Genomic DNA, 25,396 nt, shown 5'->3' with positions numbered 1-25,396 from the left:
ACTCAATGGTAGTTTTAGATAGCCTCACACTTCAGTCCTTCACAAATACAGTAGTTTACAAACCTCATATTTTAATTTCTCTTTGAGAAGCATTAAAGAATTGTGTTGAATCTCAATTTATGATTACATTTTTTCTACGTATGTACTATTGGGACTTTTTTTTTTTTTAAATCAGAAGGTCACTTTAGTTTAACAAGCAATGTAAATAACCTGTTTACTCTCAGATCACATTCTATGTGTTTATCAAGCAGAATTTAATATTTTCATTTTCTACACAATACTGTAATAACTGTACAGTTCACACAGTGAGAAACACAAACACACTCACTATGCATACACACTACAGGTACCATCATTGGTTCCTCTGTGGATTGGACTGTTGAATCGACACAATGGCTGTACATGCTGGGGTCTTTGGCACATGTCATCCCAGTAGCATGTGAGGTGTCACCAATGGTTTACTCTGCTCCTCAAGATGGCTCTGTCTTCTCCCTGTTCCAGCCTCGGTTCAAGGTTGCCCAGATGACAAAAGTATTTTTTATGAGATGTTCAATACGTTGAAAAAATTGTCTGTGGCCAGCATCCAGCGTAATGTTTTGTCTAAATTCTCCACTCCTCTTTTTGTAGAATTAGCGTCCATTATCATTTCTGGCCATGGAATCTCCTCTCTCTGTGCAGGTCACATTGTGCACCAAGGATGTGTCATTTGTTTATACAAACGTGAAGGTCTTCACTGGCCTATTCTGTGTGGCCAGCAGTTGAGATGGGAGCTCTGGCTTATTTTTCCTTATTGAGCTAAGCATTGTTACCTTCATCTTGAGGAGCTCCTGTCCCAGTTTGTGTAAAAGTAAAAGTTATTGCATATGGCGTTGTGGCCATGCAGCTTATGTCATGTCCAGGGTAAGCCTCATGCCTTAATTTCTCACAGGAGTTCCTCCATCTGACTTCCCCTTGTTAATGAAATGACATCCTCTGTGCTTCCCTTGAGCAAGTTATTTGTAGCTTTGGACTGGCTTATCATTTTTATGCAGATGATGTTTAGATCTGTTTCAATGTTAAAAGTGACACTTCATCACAGCCTTCTCAGCTCACAATTTGCTTCAGTGAAATTAAATTAAAATTAAAACCTGAACAGAGCAAAACTCTTTAAAATTAAATTGCAACATAACTTATCTCCTGCAAAGCGGCACTAAAGTGCAACTTAAGAACTTAAGAAAACAAGCTCCTCTTCAGCCATTCTGGGTGATGGTCTCATCAGACCTTCTTTTACTGCAAAGAATCTCGTGTCACTTTGATTCCTCCTTTTCTTATTTCAGCCATGTAAGCCACATTAAGAAACTACCACCTGTGTCACATTTCTTATGTTTGCTCATTCCCGTCCTTTTCTAATGGTGAAAATCTTGTCCCTGCTGTTATCACATCCAGCATTGATTATTGTAAGTCACTACTGGCAGGTGCCACTTCTAATCTTACTGTATATCACAGCTCCAGCTGATTCAAAACTCAACTGCAAGAGTCCTGACAGGGACTGGCAACGGCGAGCACATCACAGCCATCCTGCAGCTTCACTGCTCCCTGTGTCTTACAGGATTGAATATCAAATTCTGTTATTGACCTGCCCACTGAGGTCCTCTCATTCTGTGCCCCCCACTAACCTGCACTCTGTGGGTGACAGCAGGGCCTTTCAGCTGTATATAGCGCCCTGACTGTAGAATGACCTCCCAAAATTAATGACATCAGCTGACTCCATTCATTTGTTTTTAACTCATTCGTTTAGGAAGACATTAAACAGACCTGACATTCTGCCCTTTCAGTTTACCCCCTCTATCTGTCCAAGTACTCGGGGTTTGCCTTATCACAAATTATGTTATTTGTTCAAAAATTTGTTGTAGTATTATATGTTGTATATTAGTCTGGATTATTGTTTTTTATTCTATTTGAATGTTTTGTATATCCTGTATTTATCTTTATTTAGTGGAGATATTTGTAGCCAATGTTATATAGGTCTTGTTGTTCTTTCTGAATTTTGGGCATAGGAAGGGTGCTATATAAATACATTAGGGTTATTAATAATATTTTTTTGGTGGCTTATAATAATAAGTGATAAAAACTAGAGAAGTTCAATGTAAGGCAATTAATATATAGCATAATTCAGTGTATAACGTATTGCCGTTTTTCTTCACATACATGTTTAAAAATATTAGATTGGCTAAAATGTTTATTCTTTAAAAAATGTAATCACTTTTATTATTAACGTTTTACTAAAATCTAACGTGGTGCAAACATTGTAATTATACTGTATATTTCGTTTCATGAATGTAAACGAAAAACTATTTTCAAATAACACAGATCTTAACGATTTTAATTTTGTCGACATGTTAAAGAGACCTGCCGAAACCTTCCAAAAGTTATCTTCCGATTCTCCGTTCTCAAACTGCGGTGACGTCAGTTCTGACTTGGAGAAGACTTACTTGCCGAGACCTGCCGAAACCTTCCGAAAGTAATGTTACGAAGTCAGTCCTGAAACGTCACTTCCGGGTCTACAACTGCGGGTCTACAACTGCGGGTCTGAAACTGCGGTGACGTATGGTGCTGTGGCTCTGCAAGTGGATGATATTGGAGCGGTTCGCATGGTCTAAAGAAGAGCCTCGTTATTTCTCGTGATGAGCCAATGCAGTAGCGGATAGGCTGGGTCTCCTGCTACTAAAAGGGGTACCTGAACTCCCTCCACATCAACTGTAGCCTGGGGGTATCTCTCAGGATGTCTAAATAATACAAAAACCGCAAAGGTAGTTTACTGTGCCAGTCAAAATATTTAATAAACCGTGTGTTTCATTATCTAAACATTTTTTTTCTTATTATTAAATGGCAGATGTTTTAGCATATATGAGAAATTCTCTCATTAATATAGTTTTTTTTTTATTAAACGTCGTTATTTTGTATTAATTCAAATTTCAGTTTTAATTAAAAACCTTAAGGGAAGCAGGTTACAGTACTAATTCAGTTGTTATCGAACAGAGAAGGGATGTTGAAAGGTAGGCTCACCTGTACAGATCCGATGCTGCAAACACAGCTGCATCATGGGCACTTCCAGGAGTGCCAACGCAAATGTCTCGTATCATGCACCTGTCATCAACAAGGGCCTGGAGAACAATAGATGGCCGCCCTTTGCGATTAATGTAATCGCGGTAGCCATCCGTCGGGGGAAGAATAGGCACATGCGTGCCATCCAGCGCACCGTAAATCTGTGGCACAAGATGCACCAAGGAATTGCGGTATACAATTTCATTGGCCTCCGCTACTGTCGGAAGTCTGATATAACGCTGCATTAATTTTTCTTTAATAGCGGTGCACACAGCATATACACATCGATGGACGGTAGTTTTACCAACCCCGAAAGTTTCTCCAACTACTCTATACTCGGCGCAGGTTGCCAGCTTGTAAAGGGCGATGCAATCCGCATTTGGGTTGGAACCGGTGGTCGGTGACAACCTGTGATGGGCGCAACATCAGGACTGATGAATCCACACAACATCTCAAACGTTGGCCGTGTCATTCTAAAATGTTGCAGCCAGAGATTTTCTGTTTTCTCTCCACCACCTCCTCCCAGAAGGTCTTATTTCGTCGTCTCTCAATACCCGTGGGTTTCGTCGCACTGGGGTACTTTCTTCGAGCTCTAGGGCTATCGGACAAGCAACTGCTTCATTCTGCTGTCGTCTTCGGATATTATGTACAATTCCAATTATTTGTGAAACTGAAATAACAGTAAGCTGGCAAATTTCAAAAAACTGTCTAAATAATCTCTCCATTTCTTTGTTTTTTTGTTTAGTGGAGGGGGTGTAACGTGGAAAACAAAAGGTAGATAATTTGCGACATACACAAAATTATGTATGGAAACGGCTAACGGGCAGATTTTTTTCGCGATACAACAAAACTTATGCGACAGTTCGTTTTGGGGGGATGACGTCATCACGCACACCATTTTATCGATAAAAAGCCAGTTGGAAGGAAACAGGCTGGAGACAGCAAATATCGCACAGTTTTTTTTACGTATATTCTGTTTGTCGATAACAAAACGTCGCAAAAAACTGGATGGAAACTTGGCTATAGTCAGCGGTTTTCACGCATGCAGGTTTCCGCCCCTCTATTCAGTGAAGGCCCGCCCTACTCTGCCTGTGATTGGCTGACATTCTTGCCTTCACTTTGACCAATATCAGTTTTCATGCTTAAAACCAACCAACTCGAACCCACGAAGGCAACAAGTACTGGCCAATCACAGACATGTAGGAGGTGCCTTTCACTGAATAGCGGTGCAGAAACACTGTCAGAAAAGAGTCGCCGGTAAAAATGTAATCTCCGCCAAAACTAAATAAAACTCAATGATATGTCTGGGTCCGGACAGAGCAGAGTCTGGGTCCAGACCCGGACCGCGGTCCGCCTATTAGTGACCTGTGCTCTATAGTCACTGCAGACTTGAAACTCTAGAGCAGCAATATTTAACCAGTGTATACCAGGAGAGCCACCAGATTGCTTTTAAAACAAATTAAAGACTTCTTTAAAAAAATATGACGCAAATTGAATACCATTTTATATAATTTATCATTTTCATAATATACATATATGAACTATATATAAAGCAATATACTTTATTCATAATTTCACGCACTTACAGCTAGTTTACATGTCTCAACTTAACTGTATACTAAAAATTATTTTGCATAATCAATTTATAACGATCATTTACTTCAATAATATACACATTATGTTTATGTTGCATGTACACTGTGCTGTGTAATTATTCCAATGAACGTGTCTTATTGTCGAGCACAGCTAGTGTCCCTATTTTTCTCTTATTCCGCCGCGGCTGAATTTGATCACGCATACATATGTATTATAATAATGATTCTTTACATTTATATAGTTCTTTTCTAAGTACTCAAAGCGCTTTGCAAAAAGCATGCAAGAAGGACACAGGAGGCAAATCCGTGATCATCTTACTGCAAAGCAGCTGCACTACCACTGTGTAGCCTGCTCATGATACAAGTAAAGGCACCTGATAATTTTGAATATTATTTTTTTTATTACAGAGCATCATAAATAAATAGTTTCAAAAACATTTTGTAAAAAGCCACTTTGGAACAAAAAGGTTCGATAATTAATATTTTATTTTTGTAGATCATTCAAAATGATACCTATTTTTTGTCAAATTGGCAAAAAATATATTATTTTGTATACCACAGAATTTTAGTAATTAGTTTGTGTGTGCCATGAATTGAAAAAGGTTGTAAATTGCCACTATAGAGGATTAGCTGTGAGCAAAACATACAGTATTCTGTGAAGTTTTAGTATACCAGTATAATTCACATTTCTCTATAAACTGCCCATCACATTTCCAGTGAGCTGGCAGACTGTATCAGAATTATTATTTCAAAAGTTTATACCAGACTGAATTCTCATCTCCTCACATTGACATAAATTTGCAGTTCCCCAGAGAGACTGCAAGAATGTTATGTTAGCATGATTCCTGCAAACTGTAAATTATTATTCAAGGGTTAATGTACAACTCACACTCTTATCAAGAATAGGACAATGTTGGCACATAATGGACATCTTGACAAACATATCAAAGTGCAAAAAGATTGCTTGATGCACTTACTGTATACTACTATTCCACAAACTTTATAAAAAGTTAATGTAAAAATAAACATACCTACAGATACAACAGCATGATATTCTAATGTAAGGTCAAGGAAAAAGCCACAAACTGTGGATTTTCACAATATGTTAACTCTTTAAACATTATACTCAGGCAAGATACAGTAATCAGTAATACATTTCAGCCTCTCTAAGCTTACTTTATTGAAGTTGAATGTTGCTATTTTGTTTGCTAACTTGAACAAAATATGTGTGCTGTAAGCTTCATATGTTAGCATTATTTAACTGCTTATCTTGGGAACACATCAGGCGGGCAATATTTGTTTGTGGTCTGTTATTCAGCCCCTGAATTGGAAACTTGGGTGTAATCCATTTCAAGATGATAATCAGTAGTATCTCTCGGGCACTTTAGCCCAGAATAATGCAGTATGGCTGTTTCCCTTGCTGTCTTTTGAAACTCCAACAATACATACAGTTCTCACTGCTGAAGCAACATTCCAGATTGTCATTGTTTTAATGTGCTTGTTTCAGTTGTCACACACGTGTGCATGGGAGGCAGCTAAAGGGCTTGAGTAAGGGCAATTCTGAGTCAGACTGAGATGTGGCAGAGTGCACTGACTCTTTTTTTTACTTTCCTGCAGACCATCCACGGGAGACTCCACCTGGCCCTGTTGATGTCACTTCTGGGTCTGGGCCTATGGAGGAGGACCTTGTCGGCTCTTGTCCCTTTGATGTCACGTCCGGGCTCAAGCCTATAGCTGAAGACCCTTATGAGCCCGACCCCACTGGACTTCACTTCCCGTCTTCCCCTTTAAAAGCCTCCACCTTTTCCTTATTTCCTCAGTACTGTTTTGGACTCGGTTTTGTGCGCATCAGTGCTGTATAACATTCTGCGACTTTGCAGCCAGAATACCAAATATATGGGTGGCTGCCCCAAACCTTGCTATGACTCTGTGTGGGGTTTCTGACACAGTTTAGTCAGTTAATTCTGAACACAGTAATTTCAGGGCACTGACCAAAGCATCCCCATAAGATGCAGTTCATTCAAATTCAATATAACACGATCTCTGTCAGGAAACCTTTAATGTTTGTATCAGCCTGTTTTGAAGAAGGGCAAAACTCACCTGATACACATTAGAAATGCAGCTACTTTCAAATTTTGTTGGTAATTTCAGATGGTTTTTTTTGAAGCCAGGCCTAACAACCACTTGGCTTTAAACACACAAAGTTGTTCTTGTTAAAGTCACTGCATATCATTCCTTAAAATGGTAATAATAATAACAACAATCAATTAGATTTATATAACTCTTTCTTGCTACTCAAAGCGCGTTATATAGAAAGACGGGAAACACTTCCACCATATCCAATTTGTACAGCACCCACCTGAATGATGTGACAACATCTATTATTGTGCCAGGACACGCAGCACACATTAGCTATCAGATGGTGAAGGGGAGAGAAAGATAGCCAAACAGAAACACTGGATGATTAGGAGGCCAGGATGGATTAGATATGATGGGGCTGTACTACATTATTCTTAGCCAGGATATCAGGATAAATCTTACTGTTTTCGAAAGATGCCCAAGGATCTTTAATGACAGCATAGAGTCAGAACCTCGGTTTCCTCATTCGAAGAATGACACCATATTTACAGCACAGTGTTCCTGTCTCTACACTGGGGCGTTGGAATTCACAAACAAGGCACAGGGAAAATGCCCCCTGCTGGTCTCACCAACACTTCTTCCAAGAACAACCCTAGTTTTCTCTAGATCAGTGGTTCCCAAATTCGATCCTGGGGACCCACTGTGGCTGCAGGTTTTTGTTCCAACAAACTTCTGTTTTTCATTGGATTCTTAGCCTAATTAAGTGAGCCATTATTTCCAAGTTGCTGCGTTTTGCAGTTAAGGTAGAAATTATAAACTAAGTTTGATAGATTTTTATTAAAATTTAGTAAGCAGTTATATGGGGAATATGTCGTTTTTTTTTTTTTAAGTCGTTAACAGTATTTTCAACCTCATTTTCATTCTGCTTTTCCAAGTGTTCTGGTTATTTAATTGATTATTTACTAATTAGCTGGTCTGAAACTGATGTCGTTGCTGCTTTCATCATCCCGGGTGTATGCTGCGTTGGTTGTTAATTGTCACTATTAGGGTCAAATGAAGGGTGCAAACTACACAGGAAAAGTGGAAAATAGGAAAACAACAAGAGAGCATTTATAGCTTTAGAAATAAAATAGAAATATTTCTAAATGTCTTATAAATTTAAAAACCATAATATTGTTTTCCTAAATGCAGAAGAATAAAAAAGACAAGCTAATTAAATGAGATCAGTTGTTATCGATTATTATCGCAGATTGTGAATCTGGTGGGAACAAAAACCTGCAGCCAGAGTGAGTCCCCAGGATTGAGTTTAGGAACCACTGCCCTAGATGGTCTCTCAACCAAGTACTGGGTGGGCCCAAACATGCTCAGCTTCAGGAGGATGACCTGTTCCGAAGTGCACATTGTATGGCTGGTAAGCAAATAAGTTAGGTTAATAAAGAAAATAATTAATGTTGTGTAAGAGGGCTCTTCATTTGTGACTACTGCACTGCTCAGCAACTGGAACACCCAGATGACGAGATCTCTCTATTATAAAAAAAAAATTCTGGAGAGAAACAGTAGGGTGATGAAACGTGATCTTCATGTTAAGATCACGGAAGTCACTTAAAAGACCCGTGAGACTAAAGAGATTGGCCACGGAGCGTCTCGCGGGGACCTTAAACATTAGACTTTGTGCCAAAAGATTGACCCAGGACCGTCTTGCGATGACCCAGAACATGAGATTCTTGCAAGACATGCCCAACTTGCAACCAAATAAGAGCACGGGCAGCAACACACCCAGTCATGTTTTGGCTTTGAGCACACACAGATCCAGGGCTCTCAGTGAATATAAAGCGTATAAGGACAATATGTTATAAATGAAACGTAGATGACAAGCAAAGAAGAAAGCAGCACGGAGAAAACAGACTCAATAGCATTGGAGAGCAAAAAAGAAAAAGAATAATCTAGGTGCAAATTCAGAAAGTAAGGAAAGTAATTATCAGCCCGGAACAAGTGGAACTGAAAAAAAGCAAGTCCAATCTGGACGTTGGCGCTATACACATGCAGAGCAGGTTAGAGATTACGAAAGCAGTGGAATTCGAAAGGCTCAAAAAAAAAAAGTTGGCACGATACACATGTGGAGAAAGTTAAAGAATATGAAAGTAGGAAAATTAGAAAGTATAAAAAAAAAGGAACTAAAGATTGCAGTAGCACAAACAAACGGAAATTATTACTCAAAAAAGGGAAAGTAATCACCACAGACCAGGGGCCTCATGTACAGTATAACGCTGTGCGTAGAATTCGCACTATAACATGACGTAAGCACAAAAGCCGAAATGTGCTTACGCACAGAAAAATCCAGATGCAGGAATCTGTGCGTACTCCAACTTCCGCGTTCTTCCGCTACATAAATCCCGATCAGCGTGAAAACTAACGCTCGTGCACGTGCCTGCTGTCCCGCCCCAACTCCTCCCAGAATTACACCTCTTTGAATATGCAAATCAATATAAATCGCCCTTAAGCTTAGCCTTCTGTGAAAAGACAATGGGAAAAGCATGGGGGAAAATATAAGAATTTCAGCGAATACCAAGTGGAGGCACAGGAAAAACATACTATTTGTTTATTTAAACTGTGGTATAATCAACAAAAGGAAGATGATCGAGTGACATAGCCTGTTGGAGAAACTTTAAAGCTCACGTTCACAAAGTTGCACAGTGCCGGAAATAAAAAAGAACTTGTCAGATATTAAAGTCGCCATGAAAAGGCGAGTCGTAGCCCACTGTCTGAGTGTCATATGAAAGCTTATTAGGGTACAGAGAAAAAAAAGGCACACAGTGGGGAAAAAGCACGAAATGTCAACTTCAATCTCGAAATTTCCACTTTAATCATGTAGTTTATTTTGGCATTAAAGTAGAACATCATAAACTTCATCTTAAAATCGTTTAATTAACCAGTTTCTCAAATCACGTCATAATTAAAGTAGCACGTTAAATGCTTTGTTTTGTATTTGATCTTCTATCTGCTCTGTGTGTGTGAATCACTACTTGCTTCTTAAACCAGCTCTCTTCCTCCGACTGGACAGAGAATCCATTGCATTCGTGATATTACAGCTCTGAGTAACTAAAATACTGAGATGTATATGTGATATCATTTTCATGATGATAGGAGTTAAAGCACGTTATTAAACATGGGTTTCACGGCGCAGTGATTCTGCGCAACCTTTGATGAAATAATTTATTGCAGCAGTACTCATGGGTGACTCTAGGCTTGTGGCGGCCCTGGGCAGAGAAAGAATCGGTGGCCCCTTCGCCTGCCAATGTCAATATGGTAGCTTATGCATGGTGGATGGCCACGTCCGTTGCGGACACTGCATAGCCGCCTCGTGCTCATGACACAAGCGTTTAACTTTAGTTGAAATTTGCTGCTGCATTTTTAGCGGTTTCGTTATTTTATCTTTCTGTTTTATATTCAATATATATTGGCGTGGCCGCCCCTGCAGTCCTTGCTTTTCTTTCTCCAAGTAACCGATAGCCACACAATCAGCTCTGTAATAGACGTTAAGCCATCTGTATGCTTGGAGCGCCGATTCTTCAAAACGTTTAAGGAGCGTTGAAATATCTTCGTAGTACAGTGGAACCTCGGTTCACGAACGTCTCGGTACACGTACAACTCGGTTTAACACCAACAACTTCGCCAAACTTTTGCCTCGATTCACGAGCACATACTCGGTATACGAACAAGCCAGTTTCCCTTTCGGTTTGTACATGTTCAGTCTCTCCCTGTGCATGCTGGCTGAGCAAGAGAGAGAGCGCGTGCGCGCGACACACACACACAGAGGCGAGGCGCCCGAGACAGAGGCACGCACACACAGCCCACGAGAGGCACACACACACAGGCGCACGAGGCGCTCCAGGCTCGCGAAAGAGACGCACACACGAAAGAGAGAGAGAGAGCGAGCAAGCGAGAGAGGGAAGGCTGAAAGCATAAGGTAGAAAAGGCTTGTTTTTGTTTTCAGTTCTGTTTACAGCGGTCGGTTCATAGAGTGCATTGTGGCAATGTTACTTTTCTTGGTGGTTTATTAAATTAGGGATTTTTCAAGTGTTCATTTTTTCCCCTGTGCTTAAAACTCATTAAAAAAAAGTGTTTACAGTGATCGGGTCATAAGGCTATAGCGCAAACTCTTGCAATGTTAGTTTTCTCTGTTGTTCAAGGTTTTCTCGGTGTTATTCAATGTTTTTACATTTAGTTTACTATTAGATGTGCCTTTTATCATATAATTAACTATATTTGTGCTTAAAAATCTTTAAAAAAATATATATATTTACATACAGTTCGTACGGTCTGGAACAGATTAATTGTATTTACATACAGTCCTATGGGGAGGGGGGAAATTGCTTCAGTTCATGACCAACTCGGTTTACGACCAGAGTTTTGGAACGAACGATGGTCGTGAACCGAGGTTCCACTGTACATGTTTAATTATTCTATCCTTCACGCAAGTCCCAGTGAAGAATATAGATTATTTAAACTAAGTTAAAGTTTTATCTGTTTAATATAATAAACATATTTTGCTGCATTTCATCTTAAAAATGATATTGTCATCATATGTAAATACGCACTTTATAAAGTGGCTCAGGTTGTGCGATGTTATAACTGTAGTGCAAGCGGTACGACAAGATATGAGGTACCGTGGAAAAGTGCATGGCTTTACGCCAAGTGTAGGTTTTATACATCGCGATTTGAACATGGAAAAGTTCTTGCGCAACATTTCTGTGCATACACACCGTTTATACATGAGGCCCCAGGTGTCAATGAAACATAAGCAGGATAAAGCGAGGTCAGAAATAAAAGGCAGAGTATTAAACAAAGTAAAACATCATAAAGAGGTTAAAAAACAAGGGGGCCAAACACATGCAGAGCAGGTTAGAGATAATAAAACTGAATTCAAAAGACTCAAAAAAAATCGTAGGAGCGAAACACATGCAGAGCAAGATATAGAATATGAAAGCAGAAAAAAATGACAGTGTCAAAACAAAGAAATAAACGTTGTATTAGCGCAAAGAGAAATTATTACTCTGAGATATAACAAAAAGGCGAATAGAGATTGAATATATGGACATCGGTGATATGTCAGAAGTATGTAAATATTGTAAGGCTTTGAAGTTTAAGTCAAGAGAATTTCAAAAACGAAGTTTACCTCACCTTGCATTGATTGGTTGCTTTGCAAAAAAAATTATTAACTGCTGATGATGTAGATCGTTTTGTCTGTGCTGAAATTCCAAACAGAGAAACCTATCCTGAATTATGGTACAAAGTCATTAAACACAAGTCTCACTGACCTCAACAAAAACATTCAGCACATCGGGACGAAAGATTCCAAATATTGTTTTTACAGAAGTTCTGAAATAAAAGTGAAACTAATCAAATAGCAACAATTCAAAGAAAAAAAAATCTTAAAAGTGTGTATCCGGAAAAACAAAAACAGGGGTTGGCTAGTGAAGCGAGCAGGGGGCAAAGCCCCCTAGTATTCTTAAAAAATATTTTTTTTTGAACATAAGATTAACAGCGTATGGTGGACTGGCTGGACCTTGTATAAGGGACATCTCCGCACTTTTATATTTTTGTTGGAAACGGTGATGGTGGGAGGAGTTGTAATTGGGCATTAAAAAATTGGTAAGATGCTTGGAAAATTGCATTAAAAATTAAAGTGATTACAGTATGTGAAAAAGTGATTTAATATGTTTTTAAAATTCTTTATAGAGACAAAAAAGTGGGGAAACTTTTTGAACTACCCTCGTATTTCCAATGCACAACACAGGATTTGAAGCTATAGGCCATGGTCAGCTTGTTAAAGCAGTTTTAAACTGATGTCGTTGCTGCTTTCATCATCCCGGGTGTATGCTGCGTTGGTTGTTAATTGTCACTATTAGGGTCAAATGAAGGGTGCAAACTACACAGGAAAAGTGGAAAATAGGAAAACAACAAGAGAGCATTTATAGCTTTAGAAATAAAATAGAAATATTTCTAAATGTCTTATAAATTTAAAAACCATAATATTGTTTTCCTAAATGCAGAAGAATAAAAAAGACAAGCTAATTAAATGAGATCAGTTGTTATCGATTATTATCGCAGATTGTGAATCTGGTGGGAACAAAAACCTGCAGCCAGAGTGAGTCCCCAGGATTGAGTTTAGGAACCACTGCCCTAGATGGTCTCTCAACCAAGTACTGGGTGGGCCCAAACATGCTCAGCTTCAGGAGGATGACCTGTTCCGAAGTGCACATTGTATGGCTGGTAAGCAAATAAGTTAGGTTAATAAAGAAAATAATTAATGTTGTGTAAGAGGGCTCTTCATTTGTGACTACTGCACTGCTCAGCAACTGGAACACCCAGATGACGAGATCTCTCTATTATAAAAAAAAAATTCTGGAGAGAAACAGTAGGGTGATGAAACGTGATCTTCATGTTAAGATCACGGAAGTCACTTAAAAGACCCGTGAGACTAAAGAGATTGGCCACGGAGCGCCTCGGGGACCTTAAACATTAGACTTTGTGCCAAAAGATTGACCCAGGACCGTCTTGCGATGACCCAGAACATGAGATTCTTGCAAGACATGCCCAACTTGCAACCAAATAAGAGCACGGGCAGCAACACACCCAGTCATGTTTTGGCTTTGAGCACACACAGATCCAGGGCTCTCAGTGAATATAAAGCGATAAGGACAATATGTTATAAATGAAACGTAGATGACAAGCAAAGAAGAAAGCAGCACGGAGAAAACAGACTCAATAGCATTGGAGAGCAAAAAAGAAAAAGAATAATCTAGGTGCAAATTCAGAAAGTAAGGAAAGTAATTATCAGCCCGGAACAAGTGGAACTGAAAAAAAGCAAGTCCAATCTGACGCTACGCTATACACATGCAGAGCAGGTTAGAGATTACAAAGCAGTGGAATTCGAAAGGCTCAAAAAAAAAAAAAAGTTGGCACGATACACATGTGGAGAAAGTTAAAGAATATGAAAGTAGGAAAATTAGAAAGTATAAAAAAAAAGGAACTAAAGATTGCAGTAGCACAAACAAACGGAAATTATTACTCAAAAAAGGGAAAGTAATCACCACAGACCAGGGGCCTCATGTACAGTATAACGCCAGCGTAGAATTCGCACTATAACATGACGTAAGCAAAAAGTCAAATGTGCTTACGCACAGAAAAATCCAGATGCAGGAATCTGTGCGCATCTAACTTCCGCGTTCTTCCGCTACATAAATCCCGATCAGCGTGAAAACTAACGCCGTGCACGTGCCTGCTGTCCCCCAACTCCTCCCAGAATTACACCTCTTTGAATATGCAAATCAATATAAATCGCCCTTAAGCTTAGCCTTCTGTGAAAAGACAATGGGAAAAGCATGGGGAAAATATAAGAATTTCAGCTAATACCAAGTGGAGGCACAGGAAAAACATACTATTTGTTTATTTAAACTGTGGTATAATCAACAAAAGGAAGATGATCGAGTGACATAGCCTGTTGGAGAAACTTTAAAGCTCACGTTCACAAAGTTGCACAGTGCCGGAAATAAAAAAGAACTTGTCAGATATTAAAGTCGCCATGAAAAGGCGAGTCGTAGCCCACTGTCTGAGTGTCATATGAAAGCTTATTAGGGTACAGAGAAAAAAAAGGCACACAGTGGGGAAAAGCACTAAATGTCAACTTCAATCTCGAAATTTCCACTTTAATCATGTAGTTTATTTTGGCATTAAAGTAGAACATCATAAACTTCATCTTAAAATCGTTTAATTAACCAGTTTCTCAAATCACGTCATAATTAAAGTAGCACGTTAAATGCTTTGTTTTGTATTTGATCTTCTATCTGCTCTGTGTGTGTGAATCACTACTTGCTTCTTAAACCAGCTCTCTTCCTCCGACTGGACAGAGAATCCATTGCATTCGTGATATTACAGCTCTGAGTAACTAAAATACTGAGATGTATATGTGATATCATTTTCATGATGATAGGAGTTAAAGCACGTTATTAAACATGGGTTTCACGGCGCAGTGATTCTGCGCAACCTTTGATGAAATAATTTATTGCAGCAGTACTCATGGGTGACTCTAGGCTTGTGGTTGCCCTGGGCAGAGAAAGAATCGGTGGCCCCTTCGCTTCGCCAATGTCAATATGGTAGCTTATGCATGGTGGATGGCCACGTCCGTTGCGGACACTGCATAGCCGCCTCGTGCTCATGACACAAGCGTTTAACTTTAGTTGAAATTTGCTGCTGCATTTTTAGCGGTTTCGTATTTTATCTTTCTGTTTTATATTCAATATATATTGGCGTACGCCCTGCAGTCCTTGCTTTTCTTTCTCCAAGTAACCGATAGCCACACAATCAGCTCTGTAATAGACGTTAAGCCATCTGTATGCTTGGAGCGCCGATTCTTCAAAACGTTTAAGGAACGTTGAAATATCTTCGTAGTACAGTGGAACCTCGGTTCACGAACGTCTCGGTACACGTACAACTCGGTTTAACACCAACAACTTCGCCAAACTTTTGCCTCGATTCACGAGCACATACTCGGTATACCTAACAAGCCAGTTTCCCTTTCGGTTTGTACATGTTCAGTCTCTCCCTGTGCATGCTGGCTGAGCAAGAGAGAGAGCGCGTGCGCGCGACACACACACACAGAGGCGAGGCGCCCGAGACAGAGGCACGCACACACAGCCCACGAGAGGCACACACACACAGGCGCACGAGGCGCTCCAGGCTCGCTAAGAGACGCACACAAAGAGAGAGAGAGCGAGCAAGCGAGAGAGGGAAGGCTGAAAGCATAAGGTAGAAAAGGCTTGTTTTTGTTTTCAGTTCTGTTTACAGCGGTCGGTTCATAGAGTGCATTGTGGCAATGTTACTTTTCTTGGTGGTTTATTAAATTAGGGATTTTTCAAGTGTTCATTTTTTCCCCTGTGCTTAAAACTCATTAAAAAAAAGTGTTTACAGTGATCGGGTCATAAGGCTATAGCGCAAACTCTTGCAATGTTAGTTTTCTCTGTTGTTCAAGGTTTTCTCGGTGTTATTCAATGTTTTTACATTTAGTTTACTATTAGATGTGCCTTTTATCATATAATTAACTATATTTGTGCTTAAAAATCTTTAAAAAATATATATATTTACATACAGTTCGTGACGGTCTGGAACAGATTAATTGTATTTACATACAGTCCTATGGGGAGGGGGGAAATTGCTTCAGTTCATGACCAACTCGGTTTACGACCAGAGTTTTGGAACGAACGATGGTCGTGAACCGAGGTTCCACTGTACATGTTTAATTATTCTATCCTTCACGCAAGTCCCAGTGAAGAATATAGATTATTTAAACTAAGTTAAAGTTTTATCTGTTTAATATAATAAACATATTTTGCTGCATTTCATCTTAAAAATGATATTGTCATCATATGTAAATACGCACTTTATAAAGTGGCTCAGGTTGTGCGATGTTATAACTGTAGTGCAAGCGGTACGACAAGATATGAGGTACCGTGGAAAAGTGCATGGCTTTACGCCAAGTGTAGGTTTTATACATCGCGATTTGAACATGGAAAAGTTCTTGCTAACATTTCTGTGCATACACACCGTTTATACATGAGGCCCCAGGTGTCAATGAAACATAAGCAGGATAAAGCGAGGTCAGAAATAAAAGGCAGAGTATTAAACAAAGTAAAACATCATAAAGAGGTTAAAAAACAAGGGGGCCAAACACATGCAGAGCAGGTTAGAGATAATAAAACTGAATTCAAAAGACTCAAAAAAAATCGTAGGAGCGAAACACATGCAGAGCAAGATATAGAATATGAAAGCAGAAAAAAATGACAGTGTCAAAACAAAGAAATAAACGTTGTATTAGCGCAAAGAGAAATTATTACTCTGAGATATAACAAAAAGGCTAATAGAGATTGAATATATGGACATCGGTGATATGTCAGAAGTATGTAAATATTGTAAGGCTTTGAAGTTTAAGTCAAGAGAATTTCAAAAACGAAGTTTACCTCACCTTGCATTGATTGGTTGCTTTGCAAAAAAAATTATTAACTGCTGATGATGTAGATCGTTTTGTCTGTGCTGAAATTCCAAACAGAGAAACCTATCCTGAATTATGGTACAAAGTCATTAAACACAAGTCTCACTGACCTCATTTAAAAGATTCAGCACATTGGGACTCGCAAGATTCCAAATATTGTTTTTACAGAAGTTCTGAAATAAAAGTGAAACTAATGAAATAGCAACAATTCAAAGAAAAAAAAATCTTAAAAGTGTGTATCCGGAAAAACAAAAACAGGGGTTGGCTAGTGAAGCGAGCAGGGGGCAAAGCCCCCTAGTATTCTTAAAAAATATTTTTTTTTGAACATAAGATTAACAGCGTATGGTGGACTGGCTGGACCTTGTATAAGGGACATCTCCGCACTTTTATATTTTTGTTGGAAACGGTGATGGTGGGAGGAGTTGTAATTGGGCATTAAAAAATTGGTAAGATGCTTGGAAAATTGCATTAAAAATTAAAGTGATTACAGTATGTGAAAAAGTGATTTAATATGTTTTTAAAATTCTTTATAGAGACAAAAAAGTGGGGAAACTTTTTGAACTACCCTCGTATTTCCAATGCACAACACAGGATTTGAAGCTATAGGCCATGGTCAGCTTGTTAAAGCAGTTTTTGATAATGTGGAAAACTGCTAGTGTGAAAAACGAGCTTATCTTGGAAGCCTTTACCATTTCCACAAATAATATTCTGCATTGGATGATGCAGAATATGCTGCTTTTACAGAGATGAAACAGAAGGGATTATTAAGCCAACAGACGGCCACTGCAAAGCACTGGCATTCTCCACAATGTGCCACTAAAAGTCTATTAAAAGTTGCTGCTTGACAGTGTGCGCGTGTGGGGGAAATTGATTATACTGTTCTTTTTTGTCAAATGAAAGAGTTTCATTCGGTGTTACACAAATAAGACTGCTGCAATTTGTAAATAATTTGCGCTGCACTGAAAGACTGAACTCACTCACATCAGTAGTTCGAAGTTTAAAGTCATCAATCCACGAAGCAAGAAGGTCAAGAACGCACTCTAAAAGCATCATCAGCATTTCACTATGCAATGCATGACACACATGCCAGTACTACTGCTATTACTACGATTCCAAAAACAGGCGTGTTAACTTTGAGGCAAAGAAACGAAATTATTGGAATAAAAAAATATGAAACGACAATTCATTACAACATTAAATGACATGACAAAAGGACTTGTCAGCGTACTTACCTTGGCAGTTTTGGAGAACCGAACAGCACTCGTCATTGTCCTCCTTGCTGAGGGGTTATGGATAAAACGTCCCGTTATATTTTGGCAGATAAGCCTAGCGATTGGTTGTATTTTACCAAGCATTTTGACTCGTATTAACTCGAAAAGTATACAAAAACGAAGAATAAAAAACAGAACAATAAAAACATTGGATTGTATAACGTCCTTTGTATTATAAACGACTGTTAACTATGAATAAATGTAGTTACTTAAATGTAAACATCTAACTGAAGCCACTTAACCTGACTGTGCACATCAATAATGGATTTAGATTATTAATCTATGAATTCTCAAAGATATAATTTAATTATTTTGCAAATCTTCTAAAACCCTTGTTACATATTCAGTTCAGACGCGCTTCAAGTAACGTTATAACGGACGAGGATTAAAAAAATATATAAAAAGTTTCACTTTTCCTTTTTCAAATTGAGGATTAAATACACATGCAAAAGTATGCAAAATTATCCAAACGGAAACCGGCAAGATCTCCGTGATTAGGTGTAAGAACACGCCTCTACACTGTTAAGGAAAGGCGATTGGATCAAAAAGTACGCAAACGACTTTTCTGAACAATCCTCCCTAGATGGTACACAATTGTACGATAGTGCACGTCCTATCACGGGTTCCGTAAAAGTTTTCAATTTTATCATTTATTTTATAACCCTAAAGTATTCCTTCGTCATTTCGCTAATTCCAGACAATCATTTACTGTAGGCCATTTTTGACACATTTTCAAGTTTAACTAAATATTGTAAAGTGGATAGGACCTCAGAGAGACACGTTGCCGAGGTACCCACGGATTATCACAGTGGGCGAAACCTCAGACAACGCAGAGCGATGGGAGAGAGTGGCTCGGTAGAAAGCACTTGTCTACGTGCAATCGAAAGCGCTTTTCAAGTCCTTAGACTTGGTATGTGGATATCGGCGTGTCTTGTGAAAGATCCTAGCATTCAGTCGGCTCAGGGAGCTAGGAAAGTATTGCAGACAATACTAACTGTGAACCAAGGTCAGCAGCGCGATAGAGGACTAGGTAACCAGGAGCGTATGGATATTAATGGATGGAGCGCCAGATGTTCGTGGAGACAAAATTCCCTCAGCAACAGCAACTCATGAACTAACTCGCTGCAATAAAAGGGCCAAGTTCTTAAAGCGCCGCCCAAAAACACCATAGAGTGGTTAAACAATCCGCAAAATGGACTGGCTGCATACAAGTGGGAAAAAAAAAACAAGAAATCACAAGCACAGACTTACAGTCTCTGATGAATATTACAGGTAAGGCATAATGCCAAAAAGAACTTTAGGTCAGACTACATAATTAATAAAATACTGATGCCATTAATGTTATAGGCACAGGCAGAGCACGCTGCTACAGGAGTATGGTAAATTATTTGTGAGAAAAGGTAACTCCATAATGATTGGGCCAAAGACACATTTTTCCTTGATTGGCCTCTCTGCTCCACCATTTAAATTACAAATCAAACAATTCAGACGTGATTAAAGTACACATTGCAGAATTTCATTTAAGGGTATTTGCATACCTTTTGGTCACAACAGGTAGAAATTGCAACACCTTTTATACATGACCTCCATTTCAGGGCTAATGACAATTACGGCCATAGTGTGTTTACTCAGGTGTGTTTCATTATTCCATTAGTGCAGGCATCAGACACCTAGGCCTACTTCTTCCCTTTGGAGTCTGTAATTGTCATTGTACAGCATCAGGACAAGAGAATCAATGAAAGTAAATGAAGCCATTATGAGGCTAAAAACAAGAATAAAATCATTAGAGACATCAGTAAAATCTTAGGATTACCTAAATCAACTGTCTGAAATATCATTAAGAAGAAAGAATGCACTGGTGAGTTCAGTAATCACAAAGCGACTGGTAGGCCAAGACCGCTCACTGTGGTAAAGAAAGAGTCCCAAACACCTGTCCAACAGCTCAGATACAGTCTTCAGGAGGCAGATGTGCGTATTTGTCAGTGATTACAACCCACAGAGGACTTCATGAACAAAAATATAGAGGTCAAACTGCAAGATGCAAACCAATAGTTTTCCACAAAAACGGGAGGGTCAGATTACAGTTTACAATAAAGTACTTTAAAGAACCTACAGAATTCTGGAAAAAGGTTTTGAGGACAGATGAGAAAAAGATGAATCTGTATAAGACTGATGGCAAGAGCAAAGTGTGTATATGAAAAGGAACTTCTCAAGATCCAAAGCACACCACCTCATCTGTTAAACATGGTAGTAGGGGTGTTATGACTTGGCCATGTATGGTTGCCACAGGCACTGGCACACTTATCTTCATTGATGTAACTGCCAACAACAGTTGCACAATAAATTCTGAGATAAAGTATATAGGAACATCTTCTGCTCCTATCCAGCAAATGACTCCATACTCATTGGACAGCACTTCCTCCTACAACAAGATCATCGTCCCAAATATACAGTACTTCTAAAGCAACACAGGAGTTTTTAAAAGCTATAAAATAGAAAATCCTTGACTGGCCATTCTCCCGATTTAAATCAAATTGAGCATGTCTTTTATATGCTGAAGAGAACACTTAAGGGGACAACCCCCCAAAATAAGCAGGAGCTGAAGATGGCTGCATTAAGGTCTTGGCAGAGCATCACCAGAGAAGATACTCAGCACCTGGTGGTCCCTATGAATCGAAGACTTTAGGCAGTCATTCAAGGGATCTGCAACAAAATATTAAATATGGCTGCTTTAATATACTTGTCAATGCTATGTCCCAGACATTATGGTGCCCTGAAATGGGAGATCATGTAGAAAATGTGTTGTAATTTCTACATGGTATAAATGAAATGTATGCAAATGCACTTAAATTACAGTCTGCAATGTCTGAGTTGTTTGATTTATAATTTTAAACTGTGGAGCAGAGGGATAAATCAACCCAGCCACAGGGGATGCTCAAACCAGTGTGTTTCTTCGTGCCAGTACCAAGCCTGGATAAATGGGGAGGGTTACATCAGGAAGGGCATCCAGTGTAAAATTTTGGCAGATAAATATGCAGATAACAATACAAATTTCCATACCGGATCAGTAGAGGCATCAAGGTTAACAATGACCACCAACAGTACTGTTAGCCAACAGGGTGCTGGTGGAAACTGAGCTACTGTTGGCCAAAGAAGGAGAAGAACAGGGGGGAGATGTGTCCGGAGGCAGGAGGAGAGAAGGAAGGTAAAGAGAGTGGAACTGAGTGTAGAAACTTTGAATGTTGGCAGTATGACTGGTAAGGGGAGAGAGTTAGCCGATATGATAGAGAGAAGGAAGGCTGATATATTATGCATACAAGAGACTAAATGAAAGGGGAGTAAGATCAGGTGGATTGGAGGTGGATTCAAATTGTTCTATCATGGTGTGGATGGGAGTAGAAATGGGGTAGGGATTATTCTGAAGGAACAGTATGTCAAGAGTGTTTTGGAGGTGAAAAGAGTGTCAGACAGAATAGTGATTATGAAGATGGAAATTGGAGGTGTGATGATTGATGTTGTTAGTACATATGTCTCGCAAGTTGGGTGTGTGCGATGGATGAGAAAAAAGATTTCTGTAGTGAGTTGGATGAATTGATGGTCAGTGTACTCAAGGAACAGAAACTGGCGATTAGAGCAGATTTCAATGTATATGTTGGTAAAGGGAACAGAGGAGATGAGGAAGTGGTGGCTAGGTATGGTGTCAAGGAGAGGAATGAAGAAGGTAAGATGTGTGGATGAAATCTCAGACCCGACAGCAGGTGCGGTTATAAAGCAGCTTTATTTTTCAGAGTCACGGTGAGAAGAGTTTCAGAAAAGCAGACAATCAAATATACATGACAGCGTCAGGGCTCTTCTGAACCCCGTCTGTTGGGTGGGGTCCAGTTTTATACCCCTAGAATGCGTAATTTAATATCATTATAAAATGTAACAGTCAACACTTTATTATACACAATCCTTGAGCCCCTTCAACGTCCCTTATGCAACTTGATTTCTTGGCCCCTTTTGTTATGGCGTTCAGATGTAAGCTAAGGGAAAACGTGATAAGGCAGACTCATGTGTGGAATGCTCAGACCTTGAGTCCTTTGCACAAATATTTTTCTGTTTGCTAAAACAAAGCATGCTATTACATGGTTTTGTAAAGCTTACTTCTCAGACATGAATTAGTACAAGGGAACAAAGAGAACATTCGTCTTCCACATTCCCCCCTTTTTTAGCAAACAAAAATATTTGATCAGGGGAGAGTTGAGTAGGAAAGGGTAGGAGAGGAGGATGGAGTGGAGTGGGCGGAGGAGTGTGGGGTGGCTGTGCTGATCTGAAGCATTTTTTCTTTGTGTAAAAAGTAAGCCTTTGCCATAGAGGCAGTAAAATACTTGGATACAATGTATCTTATCAAGGGAACAATACAGCAAGCTACAAGCAGGAGAACAATTAAAGCAACTGTAAGAGAGATGAAAACTGATTTAAGCCATTGGCCCCAGGACCCAAAAGTGGACATAAACCATTTGTCCCAAGGATTAGAAATGCCAGAATTAGTAGCTAGTTCATGTCAAATCAGCTAAAGCACGGGTGATTGATCCATCAGGAGCTGTATTATTAAGGATATAAGTATCTTGGTATGCATCACCAAACATAGCACAAACGCCTCCTTTCTCAGCCAAGAGCATATCTAAAGCCAATCGATTTTGCCAGGTCATGAGGGATGTTTTATCAAGTTGCTCATGGATACCTTCAACAGCTTCTTTAGTAAAATTTAAGAATCTTTGTTGATTATAATAGAGGTAATTAATCCAATCTACATTTTTGTTTATAGTAACCTGAGGAAAAATAGACTCAAATTCGGCAACAACTTGGTCCCTTGCCTTGAACTTATCAGGGACTCCACGAGGGACTCGAATGGAATCAAAATACACCCCAGGGCCATGTAGGGAAAACTGGGAAGGGTCCACAGAATGGGGTTGACGATGTCGGCCAAACATGGTCGACACATGGAAGGCAGTTAAAGGGAAAAGTCGGAAAGGCATAACAAATTGTATTAAAGCAGAAGTGCCAGTCCAGTCAGGTGGAAGGATGTCAAGCAATTTAGACCTATGGCACATCCACCAAATATCAGTATTCTGAGTAATCAGAAAAATTGATAATTTGGAAGCTAAAGAGGAAGAAATAATCTGAAAAGTTTGGAAACAAAAAAAAAGGATGGGATATTACCAACATTTGTGCCAGGTATAAATACCTTCATCAGGCTGGAACATCGGGGGAGTCATGGGAAGAGTAGGGGGAAAAAGAAGGGAAAGTGTAATGTAATTAGAGTCGATTGGAATAGAGGAAGAGATAAAAAGGGCAAGTAGGCAAGGAAGGCCAGTAGGATCAGATATGTTAGAAAGAGGAAAAGGGACAGTGGCCAAATGTGGCCTAGCTGTAGCACATGCATAGCAATCAGATTGATTCACTTGTCTAGCTGAATATAATACCCATTGCAGCCAACGGTTCTGATCCCATACCCAGTTTCAATCGAAAAGTGGAAGAAAGGTGGAAATATTCATGACCTTGACAGGGGCCAGGTTTGGACCAGGGGTAGGAGAGAGAGGTGTGTGTGTGGGGAAATGGGAGGTGTTAGTAACAGGGTTCTCAACCTTAATTTGAAATCTCCCTAGAGGATCTATTCCAGATACATATGCCCCTAAAATACAGGTTCCTGAATCATGTAAAGAAGGGTTCTTCAGAGTAATGATCAAAGGGTTACAATGGTATTCGGCACATTCATGAGGGGCATGTCCTTTTATAATAGAAAACGATATTTCAGACCATACTTCTGGGCCTTATAGGGTTGATAAACCCCAGTCATCAGTTCAGTATTAGCCAAAACCCAGTCCCACATGTCACAGTTACTTCCGAATCCAGAGTTTGTAACAGTTACACACACATATTTGTCAGACCAGTTCCACTGGATTTGTCGATCAGTCCCACAGTCAATAATAGAACAGAAATCCACCTGAACTGATGTGGTGATTCCGAAAGGAAAAGTCAAGGTGACCAGAGCAGTCGACAAGGGGATGGAAAGACATAGTAGGACCACAATCAAGGGTGCCATCTTTTGCAATGTGAGATGTGAATCCAAGCAGGCAGTCCCTCAACTTTAACAGCGTGTGGTGTCCACAGCAGAACTTGGAACGGTCCTCTCCACCGAGGGTGATGCCAATGTTTCCTTCGAGTATCTCTAGCCAGAATCCAGGTTCCTAATGGAATCGGGGAGTCCTTTGATGGAGGACTAGTTCTCCAGGCCTGATTCACCTGCTCGTGGACTTCCTTCAGAGAAGCTCGGAGACCTGTAAGACTGGAAAGAAGATCATTGTCCACAGTATGCAGTGTAACATTACCTATGACCATGCCGACTGGCATGGGCCGTCCGGTCAGAATTTCGAATGGCGACAGCCCTAACTGCCGATGTGTTCTTCCCCTTAATCCCATCAAGGCCAGAGGCAGAGCATCAGGCCAAGTTAAATTTGTTTGCTCACAGATTTTAGCCAATTTAGATTTCAAGGTACCATTGCATCGTTCCACAATACCTCCACTCTGGGGGTGGTATTTGCAATAATGATGCACATTTATCTGGAGCCAGGTGGTTCAAATGTGTGCCATTATCAGTTTGTAATTTCTGTGGTATGCCCCATCTTGGAATGATTTCCTTTATCAAAGCTTTTGCCACAGTTTTGGCATCTGCATGTTTGGAAGGGAAAGCTTCCACCCATCGGGAGAACACATCAACAATTACTAAACAGTATCGGTACCCCTTTGATGGTGTTAATTCAATGAAGTCCATTTGAAGGTGTTCTAATGGACCCATTAGGTTAGGTGTAACGGGACTTACCTGGGTGCCCTTTCCTACATTAAACTTTTGACATAATGCACAGCACCTGCAGAACTGCTCTGCATATGTAGAGAAACCTACAGCTTCCCAATATTTTTCAACATCTTGAACCATGGCGTCTTTTCCAGCATGGTCTAAGCCATGGGCGATTTTTTCCATACCTGGGAAAGAAGCTTTTGGGAGGAAAGGTTTGTTAGTTTGCTTATGGGTCCAGACTCCATCAGAGAGGGACCCTTCTTTGGACCATTTTCTCTTCTCTGTGTCCGTGGCTGCATTCTGTAAAGAAATAATTTGATTATCAGTGTCCTGGTCATTTCTCTGTTGGAATAAAAAGATTGGTGTGTTATTATACGCAGCCCGTTTAGCAAAATGATCAGCTAATTCGTTTTCTTTGCTGACAGGATCCTGTTTTACTGTAAGAGCTTGACATTTAATGATCGCTAGCTTTGATGGT

At 39.7% G+C, this 25,396-nt stretch overlaps 1 protein-coding gene across 3 annotated transcripts in view; it reads right to left on the bottom strand.

Moving 5' to 3' along the window:
• The window catches only part of them4 (thioesterase superfamily member 4), an 80,395-nt gene extending 61,812 nt beyond the window's left edge, over positions 1-18,583 (bottom strand). For all 3 annotated transcript variants that reach the window (XR_005635355.1, XM_039766680.1, XM_039766666.1), the window contains exon 1: positions 18,039-18,583. Coding sequence is in view for 2 of the 3 variants with exons in the window: in XM_039766680.1 (XP_039622614.1) it covers positions 18,039-18,161 (123 nt within the window). In the remaining variant the exon portion in view is untranslated. The remainder of the gene's footprint in view (positions 1-18,038) is intronic.
• Positions 18,584-25,396: the final 6,813 nt, after the last annotated feature.

Source organism: Polypterus senegalus, chromosome 1 (genome assembly GCF_016835505.1).
Source record: "Polypterus senegalus isolate Bchr_013 chromosome 1, ASM1683550v1, whole genome shotgun sequence".
NCBI classification, from domain to species: domain Eukaryota; kingdom Metazoa; phylum Chordata; class Cladistia; order Polypteriformes; family Polypteridae; genus Polypterus; species Polypterus senegalus.
This window is presented reverse-complemented; position numbering and strand designations above follow the sequence as displayed.